The sequence below is a fragment of the Nyctibius grandis genome, chromosome 3 (assembly GCF_013368605.1).
Source record: "Nyctibius grandis isolate bNycGra1 chromosome 3, bNycGra1.pri, whole genome shotgun sequence".
In the NCBI taxonomy this organism is placed as follows: Eukaryota; Metazoa; Chordata; class Aves; order Nyctibiiformes; family Nyctibiidae; genus Nyctibius; species Nyctibius grandis.
This window is the reverse complement of record NC_090660.1, coordinates 45941270-45952786: the sequence shown is the minus strand read 5'-3', so window position 1 is coordinate 45952786 and position 11517 is coordinate 45941270. Positions and strand designations below refer to the sequence as shown.

Below are 11517 nucleotides of genomic sequence, written 5' to 3'. Positions count from 1 at the left end.
GAGCCCCAGAATCCCTGCCAATGACCTGGCCACCACCGTCAGGGAATTCAGACTATCAGGGTTTTCGTGCCAGTCTTCTCCTGCAGCATTTTGCCTTGAATACTATTAGAGTCGTATTTGCTGTTTGTAGTCGGAGCTGAAACTTTCTCTTGCAAACCTGTTCATGTGAGAAGGGCTGGCAAATTCGATGCGTTTTGCAGTGATTCCCAGCTACAGTGAGAGCGAAAGGATATATTCTGGGATGGCAAAATCACAAAGCCTTAAGCAAGCATTAAAGGGGCGGTCAGGAAGATAATTCAGCAGGAAAATAGGGAGTTGAACAGGAAAGCCTTTTGAATAAGTAATTTGTAATAAAATCTTTTTTTTTAGTTAAACGCTGTGAGCTTTTACCCTATTCTTTCAAAATTAATAAAAAGTTACTGCTGATGGTGACTGAGGTTTTTGCCTTCTGTACCCGTGTGCTTGCCTTTTAATCACCGAACTTTTGTACTTCACTATTAGTTAGTGATGCAAATGGAGGCTGAAATCCATGTGCCTGCTGAAGTCACTTCTCTAGGAGCCCCAGGCACCCTGGGCCTACAGTCTTTGTCATCCTGATCTCTGGTGCTCTCAATAATGCAGTAAGCCTTTGCTCCACCAAAGTGTCACCTGTCTAGGTGAGTCGTGCCATCCCCTATCTGAAGTGACAGCCATCTTTGAGTACCAGCATCTTAACTGACTTCTCTTTCATCATCCATGTTAGCGAAATAACATTTTCGACAAGGTGTTGGGTTCCCCCCCGCTTTTCTTTATTCTTTCCCCAGCCCCCCTTCACCCCTTAGTTAGAGCGCCTGATCAAAAAATTATTTCTGACAAAGATTTCCTGCTCCAAATTAAATGAGCTCAAGGAGACGGAGCATTTTCACGCAGAAAGAAAGTGAAACATTGATGTTGGAAGTTAATGAATTTGGTAGCAGAGAGAACATTATTGAGACTGGATAATATGATCTAACAGCTTTCCCTCTTCTTATCCTCCCTGTAAAGAATGTATGGAAGTCAGTTATGTGGCATGATTCTAACATCTGTCCTACCCCATAATGGTAATTTGTATAAGTAATGGAAACAGGTTAAATACTTCCATTCTAATGTTGCCAGCAGGGATGAAAATGAACATTTCAATGAAATAATCTCGACAGAGCAGGGAGAGGAGGGGTGGATGGACTGATTCATCTCCAGCTCTCTTTGGTGATGTGAACACTAATGAGAATGCTTGAATGTATAGTTTATCAGATAGAAGGGGAAGAGCAAGTAAATTTCTCAGATTAGAATCACTGTGAAAATATACCCGCATGCAAGCTGCTTCGTTCTCCAATTGCCAGCATTGGCTAATAATTTGCAGCATTCATTTTAAGGGGATAGGGGAGAGAAGAGAAGGAGGTGAAGAATCTTTTTGTTGTTTTTTAATGGGATGCCTTTAAGATTTATCATTCAACCTGCTGGAAGCACGGAGGTTGTTCTTGTTACAGTACCTTACCTACTTTTCAGACCCACTGCATTAGAATTAGAGGGTAGGCAGTTCTAGTATTTTGCCCCCTATTTTGCTGCAATTAGAAATGAAAGACACAAACCACTGTAGTAAGGTTATTTGGTTGTCTGATAGTCTGTGCTACTCCTCAGCCGTTGTCATAACCAAGCCATATTTTTCCACTGTAGTGACATTGTACTACAGACACACACACAGATTTGTATCATCTGTGCCAGAATTTTGTATGAACATTTGTATATACTAATATAGAAAATTCGCAAATCTTCCAGCAGGCATGTTAACCTCTCACAATGTGAGATTTTGGATTCTTTTGTAAAACTCTCATGACTTTGTATTCTGGAAACATATCTGTAAATTATTTTTTTCCTTTCTCTCTCATTTTTCTGTAACGAGGGAGATGCATGGCTATAGATTGCCTTTTCTATCCGTACTTTTTTGCCCAAGATGTGAAATGTGTTCTTGTGTGCAGTGGAAGTCACCCCCAGCCTAGAGTGCAGTTTGTGCAAGGTGACAGTGTGGGCTGTGAAAACTTCTGCAGCTGCTGTCTCCTGTTGGCTGGGTAAATATTAGATGCTGTGGAAGTACCTCTGTTGAAGAATGGTGAATATTCACATCGTGTCACTATTGTTTAGTCCCAGAGTAGGCCCTGATTTAGTGAAGAATTTCAGACTTGAACCCATCCCTATTTGTTGAAACTATGAAATATGTATTTCAGTGAAAAATATTCAAGTATTCAATTGCTTTACTGAATTGTAACCTTCAATACTTAGGTGTTTCTTCTGAACAAATTTATTTTTTTTCAGAATTTAAAATCAGGTCTTGAAGAGTTTACTACATTTAATTTTGTAAACTGTTAAAAATAAATACAATCATTACATTTTGTCCTGTTCAAAATAATGTATTCAATGCTGAATCTCTTTTTGAATGGAAAAGAGTGCCTCCGTAGAGACAGATTCCTTAAAAAACGCTGGTCTGAGGTTACAGAAAGGTTTTATGCAAGAATATTTGTGTTTATGACCATATCCTTACATTTCAGATCTCGGTCTGCTTTTTCAAACAATGGATGTATATTTATAGTGTAAATATTCTCACTGAAGCAAACACAATGTGCTGTGCTACTCACATGTACAATATATAGCGTCTCATGTCCACTTAGATTAGAATGCACAGCTTTTAACACTGCTCAAAGATGACAGTGTATCTATGGGGAAGCATTGGCATCCAGAAGGCACATTTTATAGGCAAAAAATATTAGCAAGAGTTAGTAAGAAGAAAAGAAACACAAACTGCTCCCACTAATTTTTAGTTGTCTGGAATTTGAAGCTTTTTCCTCTTTTTGCGCTGTGCATTTGCCTGAGTCTGTGCATGCACAAATGAGAAGAAAAAGAAAAGCTGGCAGTATGTTCTGTGATTTCTTCTGCTTTGGATAGAGTTTTTGTTGAGAAGGATCACTGCTTATATCTGCTTGGTATTTCTGTGTGGTTTCAGGACACACGTAAACCAGCAGAGTCTGTGCAGATGCAGGAATATGAGTTTCTCAGTCACAGAAAGATATGCTGTCTGTCTGTCTGTTGAGCTACCTATTATAATTCAGGGGGAAAATCTGAACTATTTTATTTGACATAGAATAATATTACTTGTCTCTGCAAGTAATTATAATAGGAACATTTTTCCTGTGTTTAAAATTCTGAAGCTTACTCATTTGTCAAATTTCTGTGAGAATTTTAGTAAAACATACATATTTTAAGAAATTAACATTTCTAATTTTATATGCTTCTGAATTATCTCTAACAGAAATCTTTTCAGTTAGACAATTGAACTGACCTTGCAAAATACCATATGTTGAGTGTGCTGCTATTCATCTTATAAACATCAGTAGTCTTGAATGAAAAGCTATTGTGTGTATCCTATGGTAACTAAAGGAGTTAAATAAAATCTTTTTGATGCAGTGATAGAAATTAAACATTGCAGATGAATTATTACTCTCTTTTTGATGAAGAAGCATTAATTCCTTGTGTTATTTCAGACAACAATTGTAGAGATGTGGGTGTGCACATCGTGTAAATTCAGTTTTTTTCAGAATTTGGCTTAAATTCTGAAATCGTAGAAAATCAGAGTCCTGGCCAATTGTACATTCTTAACTCTTATATTGCAGTATATATTGGTAAGGGAGTGAACTCAATTGTATAGTAGTCTCAGCAGAACCTAAGACTAGGAAAGTAAGTGAAAGATGGATATTTTACCCTAACACTCAGTTTCTTTGCTTTGGCGGTTTAACACTGACCTTTCATGTAGTTTTAACGTTTCTTGTGTGGTTTAGCTCCTTTTATTTTTATGGTACAGTGCAAAAGTATGAGAATAGAGAAAACACACCATAAATAATAAAACACATCATAAATAAGTAAAGGAAAATAAAAGATATGGCAGTGGCTCAACTAGAGTTTCTACTTAAGCAAATATTTAGATTGTTATATACAGCAATTATAAAAATATGTATTTATCCAATTTAGAATTAAGTAAAGAGATACTAGCAGGTAATTCACCTGGATTCTTACAAAATGTTGTATCAACTGTAGCAACATTCATCATCTTACAACAGTTTCTTTCTTACATCTTATTTATTAAAAATGTTGGGGTGTGAAAATTAGAGAAGAGTGACATAGTTCCACTGAGGTTAGTAAGAAGATAGTTGTTCATAAAAGCTCAGAATGCAGATCCCCTCAGTTTTCAGTTTCTACTTGGTGATTGTCTGCTGATCATTACTAAGTTTTGGTTTTGTTTTTTTTTTTTAAATAAAAATACCAGGTAGTAACTGTCCATTTTTATGCATTTTAGGCCTCAGAAGTTTGGGGTTTTTTTATTTAAAAATAATTTCAGAATCAGAAACCATATTCTTCTAGAACTGTTCTTTACTTTCGGAAACTTAAAAGTGTAATGTTTTTTGCTGTTAGAAATTACTGAAAACAGGTGTGTTTAATGAGAGAGCTAAAAGATCCTAGACTGGAGCTGTGGGAGTGAATTCTGCTTGCATACCTAGAGTTCAGAACTGCAGCGGTACTACCGTGCTCAAATACCTGCAGAGCGTTTCAACAGCAGCATTTCTGCAACACTGGGAAGCTGACTGACTTCTTAGTTCTTTTACTACTTCTGTATTTCATTCTTTAAATTATGGACTAAATGTATTTTTAAGAATATGTTTTTCTGCTTTTATAATGCTTTTCTGGCATCTTCCTGTCCTTTGGCTCCAGGATGATTTCTGTAGTGACTTCTGTTGTGCTTGGTACTTACCACTCCTTTTAAACATGTAAGAAAACACCTGAGGCTGACACATCTGTAAGGAACTGGGTCCTGCTTAACACTGTTTTAAAAACCAAAAGATCAAATTCTCTTCTGAAAAAATTTGACACTTAAGAGGACAGATGAAAAATGCAGTGGGCATCCTAAGGTTCATCACTACCCCAGTGCTAGGTGGACTACTTCTCTGTCTTAAAAGATCAGACTGAAGTAGTTATGGGCTGCATTAAAACTGAATTGCAAAGGTGAATAGAGAATGCGGTACTGGCCATAATACTGTTATTTTTCTTTAAAAAAATGTTTCAAAGGTTGTTCATGTTACAATGAGAGAAGATTCTTTTTATTTTTCAGAAAAGAAGTTTCAGAATATATTAGCAACTGTGTACAAAAAGAAGCTCAACTTGTACTTATGCTCCTCCCAATTGAAGAAGATCTCATCTTTGTTAACATGATAATATGTATTTTCTTCATATCACATAGGAGCAGAAGTGCCTCTTTTCCTGACTTTCTTTCAGTATTGTACCATGGAAGGACATAGCCCACATTTCAGCATCACTTGCTGCCCAGTTCACCTGACAAGGAGGCATTTTTTAATTTGATTACTGAAGATTGTTCACAATCCATGTTTTCTACCTTGACGTGCTTATAAATGATCTACATTCCATTATTGTTGTGATTTTTTTAAGCTGCTTTACAAAACTGGAGGGAAATGTGGACAAGTGTGTTTTCTGCTTTGCAATGAAAGTGTACATTTATCACTTAGGTACATGTAAGCCACTTCTGTGAATTGGGCCCTTGGAGTAAATGTGTTTTGATGTAATGGCCATCTGCTCATGAATATCACATTTGCTAGTTTAAAATATAGTTTGGTATAGGTAAACACATAGTTTGGTAAGATGATATAGTTTCACCAGGTGGCAATACAATAGCAAAGTTCGATTTTTACCATAAGCCAATAATCAAGCTGGGATGGAGGTCTCAAGTTTTTTGTTTGTTGCTTTTAAAAATTAATCTCTAACACTTACTTTTAGTTGCTGATTGCTGTTTTCAAAATAATAAATGCAGGACCCACATCAAAGGGAGGCAAAGTGTATCCTAGCCATTTTGGAAACGATCATAGCCTTGCTTCTCTTTTCACCTTGTAAAAGTGAAAGCTGTTCTGTTCTCAGATGGACCCAGTACAACCAGCCACCAGGAGACCCTGGAACAGCTGACCTGACACACGTGCCCTGTATAGTTCCATTAGAGTCAGGTGTCAGTGACACAGAAATGGCCCTTGAAGCTGTAGCTAAAGCCAGTTTGCCAGAAAAGCCCTGATGAGATGGGGTTGGTCAAGCCAGTGGTTCTGAGTGCCTAGGTCTGAGGAGCGCAGGTCAGCTGCAACATGTTGCGTGTACGTAGTGCAGTAAATATAGCTCAGTGCCAGGCCATTTTTTAAGTTGATAAACACTGGCTCAGTAGGCTCTTTGTTTGATTTTGGTTTTGATATTATGGTATTTACTGTGGTCCCGGCACATATTTTACTTCTGAAGTCAAAGTTTATTCTTAGATAGCACTGATATCAAACTGTAACTAGGACAGAGTATGTGGATTTACAGGTGGAGTGTGTGAGTGATGACGAGTTTGATTTCTGGATGTATCTTCAAAATTTGTCTTTATGGTTACTGCTTTTAGTACAGAAGACAGCAATGATGTAAAATGTGCGTGTTCAATAACTTTGTCTTGTTTTTCCCCCCCTCTCCCCTCCTGTATTTTAGCATATGTTCCTGAGGAGGAATTGAAAGCAGCAGAAATAGATGAAGACAGCGTGGAAGATGATGGGCTGTCTCTGGACATACAGGAGAATGAGTATTTGTGCAATGAAGAAGCGGAGATCAAAGAGGCTCAAAGCTACCAGAACTCCCCAGTCAGCACTGCAACTAATCAGGATGCAGGCTATGGTTCACCGTTTAGTGAAAACAGTGATCAGCTGGCCCATTTCAAAAGCACTTCCTCTAAAGAAGAGAAAGAGGATCCTCAGTGCACAGACAATGTTTCCTATCCACAGGACAGCTTGGCACAAATAAAAGCTGTGTATGCAAATTTGCTTTCAGAGACTTGCTGGTCCAGTTTAGCTTTGGACTTAAAGAAATCCAATCCAACCACCAGCAACAACGGAATCAGCCAGAACGAAAACACCACCAGTACTGACACCAATGCCAATTCACAGAGTACCAGTACTACTAGTACCAACACTAGTACCAGTACAACTACCAGTAATACTAATAACAGTAACAGTGGTGGCTCAGGTTATGACTGGCACCAAGCTGCGTTAGCTAAAACTTTGCAGCAGACCTCATCATACGGACTTCTCCCAGAGCCTAGTCTCTTCAGCACAGTACAGCTTTACCGGCAAAACAATAAACTTTATGGGTCTGTGTTCACCGGTGCTAGCAAGTTCCGATGCAAAGACTGCAGTGCAGCCTATGACACACTGGTGGAGCTAACGGTGCACATGAATGAAACTGGACATTACCGTGATGACAACAGAGATAAAGAAGCTGATAAGACCAAACGGTGGTCAAAGCCTAGAAAACGATCACTTATGGAAATGGAAGGCAAAGAGGATGCCCAAAAAGTGCTAAAGTGCATGTACTGTGGGCATTCGTTTGAGTCTTTGCAAGACCTCAGCGTCCATATGATAAAAACAAAGCATTACCAGAAAGTGCCTCTGAAGGAGCCAGTACCAGCCATCACTAAATTGGTCCCTTCTACTAAAAAGCGAGCACTTCAGGACTTAGCTTCACCTTGTTCACCTGAGCCAACAGGGATCACTGCAGAGGCTTCACTGGGTGAGTCTGCAAAGGATCAGAAAACTGCCAACCCTTATGTGACTCCAAACAACCGCTATGGCTATCAAAATGGTGCTAGCTACACTTGGCAGTTTGAGGCACGCAAAGCCCAAATACTGAAATGCATGGAATGTGGCAGTTCCCATGACACTTTGCAGCAGCTCACTGCTCACATGATGGTCACTGGTCATTTCTTGAAGGTGACCAATTCTGCTTCCAAAAAAGGCAAACAGCTAGTATTGGACCCAGTGGTGGAGGAGAAGATACAGTCTATACCTCTTCCACCCACCACTCACACAAGGCTACCAGCCTCCAACATTAAAAAGCGGCCTGATTCCCCAGCGGGCTCCACAAACTCAGAGGAGAAGAAGGACCTAGAGAAGGAAAAGGTGGTGGTCAGTGAAACAGAGAAAAAGATTAAAGAAGAGAATGAGGACTCCACAGAGAAATTTGAGCCAACAACTTTATACCAGTACCTCAGAGAGGAGGACCTAGATGATAGTCCCAAAGGCGGAATAGACATCTTAAAATCCCTGGAGAACACGGTGACAACAGCTATCAGCAAAGCTCAGAATGGAGCCCCTTCTTGGGGAGGATATCCCAGTATTCATGCGGCTTACCAGCTCCCGGGAACAGTCAAACCCCTTCAGCCCGCAGTGCAGAGCGTTCAAATGCAGCCGTCTTACGCCAGCAGTGTAAAATCACTGTCATCAGAACACAACGCACTCATCCATTCCCCAGGCAATCTCACACCCCCACCTCACAAGAGCAACGTATCAGCTATGGAAGAACTGGTGGAGAAAGTTACAGGTAAAATCAGCATGAAGAAGGAAGAAAAGCCTTTGGAGAAAGAGAAGAGTTCTCCGGTCAACCCCACATCACCTGCTGCTAAAGAAAACAAGGACTTCCCAAAAGCAGAAGAAATAAATAGCAAACAGCAGCCGAAGAAGAGCTCTGAGGCAGAAGTTCAGAAGGTCAAAAAGGATAGTCCAGCAGAAGCACATACGCCAAATGGTACAGAGCCACTGAAAACAAAGGTTGCAAATGGCTGTAACAATTTAGGAATCATCACAGATCATTCACCTGAGCCATCCTTCATTAATCCATTGAGCGCTTTACAGTCCATTATGAATACCCACTTAGGCAAAATTTCTAAGCCGGTAAGCCCCTCTCTGGACCCTTTGGCCATGCTGTACAAAATTAGCAACAGCATGTTGGACAAACCCATTTATCCAACCACTCCGGTCAAGCAGGCTGATGCTATTGACCGCTATTACTATGAGAACAGTGATCAGCCCATTGATTTAACCAAGTCCAAAAACAAACCTCTTGTTTCCAGCGTGGCTGACTCTGCCTCGTCCCCACTAAGGGAGAGTGCCCTGCTGGATATTTCTGATATGGTGAAGAACCTCACAGGGCGTTTGACACCCAAGTCTTCAACTCCGTCTACCGTGTCAGAGAAGTCTGATGCTGACGGGAGCAGTTTTGAGGAAGCTCTGGATGAACTGTCACCAGTACACAAGAGGAAGGGCAGACAGTCCAACTGGAACCCTCAGCATCTTCTGATCCTTCAAGCCCAGTTTGCTTCCAGCTTGAGGGAGACCCCAGAAGGCAAATACATTATGTCGGACCTAGGTCCACAAGAGCGGGTACACATCTCTAAGTTTACTGGTCTTTCCATGACCACAATTAGCCACTGGCTGGCCAATGTGAAGTATCAGTTAAGGAGGACAGGTGGAACTAAATTTTTAAAGAACTTGGACACAGGACATCCTGTTTTCTTTTGCAATGATTGTGCCTCTCAGTTCAGGACTGCTTCTACATACATAAGTCACTTAGAGACACACCTAGGGTTTAGTTTGAAGGATCTGTCAAAGTTGCCACTTAATCAGATTCAAGAACAGCAGAATGTTTCGAAAGTCCTCGCAAACAAGACTTTGGGCTCACTTGGAATTGCTGAGGAGGACTTAGGCTCCACATTCCAGTGTAAGCTCTGTAACCGAACTTTTGCAAGCAAGCATGCAGTCAAACTGCACCTTAGTAAAACACATGGCAAGTCCCCAGAGGACCATCTGATCTATGTAACTGAGTTAGAAAAACAATAGCGTCCAGGTAAGCAGCCAGGTATGCAAGTGACCACAGGAACATTGCACTAAACTTCTTCATAGTACTGCACTAGGCCTGACCTGAGCCTCTGAAATCAGTCTTACTTTTGTTGCTGAACTGCCTATCTGGACCTTGTTTTTTCTTACACTTATTTTGTAGTTATATTTATATGCTCTTTGTCTGATCTGTGCATGGTTATTTTTTGTTTCTGTTTTTATTTTTTGTGAGTCAAAGTCTGACCTTTATTTTCAACATCTGTCCTTGATGTTAAGCTATCTTTTGTAGAATATAGTGGGAGACACTATTGAGAGACATTAATTTAGCCGTAAAGAAAGACACAAAGAACAATGATAAAGAGACATCCTAAAATTACAAAGTTGCCATGACAATAAAGGTCACAGAAGCTGGTAGTGTCAAGTTTTAACCCTCTGAGAACTGTAATAGCATTTCTGTGCCTTTCCCAGTGACTAAATACGTAAATAAGGAAAACAAAACAAAACAAAACAAAAAGCTTAAAGGCATTTCATTCAAATAAAAGCTGTGTCAGAAGCAGAACTTATTTTTTTTTAAATGAATGAGCTGCTTTTTTTTTTTTTTTAATGCAGAACTGGTTTGTGAAGAAATTGTGCATGCAGTCCTTGGAAGAAGGAGAGCTGTGTAGTACTCAAGGGGTTAGGAAGCCACAACTGTATAACTTAAACAATAATTAAAAAAAAAAGCAAACCAAGTTGCCACTATGCCCAAACCCTCTGAATGCTGAGAATTGCCACTTTTTGGCAAAAAAAAAAAAAAGTATGCAAACTGTTATTTAAAACAAGTGTAAAAATGCTCTTTTATTTCCTTTTTTTTTTTTTCTGTAAAATACTGCAGTTTATAGTTATTTACAAATGTTAAGCTTTGGTACAAGCTGACCTTTCTATAGTGTGCTGCATTGGTAAATGAAAACAAAAAAAAAGGGGCAAATGTTGGTTTCTGTTCCTTGTAAATTGCCAGCATCAGCTTAAAAAAATACATGTTACATATCGTACCATTTTAAACTGTTCAACTTTCTTTGTACCTTCTGGCTGTATGCTTTCTCTTTTAACTTTTTATATTGTCATTTTATATTCAATTTCTGTGTATATAATGTAAAACCACACTTTTTGAATAAAATTTAGTTCCTGCAGCTTGATATAAATAGAGAAATTTTACTGGCACCTGCATCTTTCCAGATGCATGTACTTAAAGGAACTATCTGACAAAAAAATAAATAAATAAAAATAAAGCAAGCAATGCACTATGAATTATACATTTTGATGTTTTATCATTAATATTGTACAGTACATTTTGGTTCACACAATTAAATCCACTGTTTTCTCAAGTGTAAAATAAACCCACATGCAGTTCTTGATTTACATACATTGTCATGTCGTCATTATATTGCCTTTGAGGTGTTATTCCAGCAATAAGAGGCATCGTTTATATTATCAACCAGCAAAAATCTGTTCGAAATCATCTCTCGTGATCTGTATGCTGACGTGTTTCATTCGAAGCTGTAATACTAATAACCTCTTAAAAGAGATTTGCAGTAGGTACGTGCTGCGAAACGCACAGGATCAGTGGGGCGCCATCAAATAGCAACGGGCATTCTGCTCATCGCTGAAGTACAAGAAGGGCTGCAAAGGTGCCGGCCAAGTTAATTTTCCTATGCTGTATGACTGTGCGTGCAGTCATTTTCTGTGTGCATTCAAAGACCATCTCCTCCCTTCCTTCTCAGGCAAA

General features: G+C 39.3%; 1 protein-coding gene across 2 annotated transcripts in view; it reads left to right on the top strand.

The window, feature by feature from the left end:
- The window catches only part of TSHZ1 (teashirt zinc finger homeobox 1), a 53965-nt gene extending 42842 nt beyond the window's left edge, over positions 1 to 11123 (top strand). Inside the window, exons 2-3 of one of the 2 annotated variants that reach the window (XM_068397078.1) lie at positions 6577 to 9762; positions 10362 to 11123. In XM_068397078.1, coding sequence (XP_068253179.1) covers positions 6577 to 9755 — 3179 coding nt within the window. In that variant the 3' untranslated portion in view covers positions 9756 to 9762; positions 10362 to 11123. Of the gene's footprint in view, positions 1 to 6576 lie in introns of both variants that reach the window. The other variant, XM_068397077.1, reaches the window with a different exon arrangement.
- The last annotated feature ends 394 nt before the right edge of the window (positions 11124 to 11517 follow it).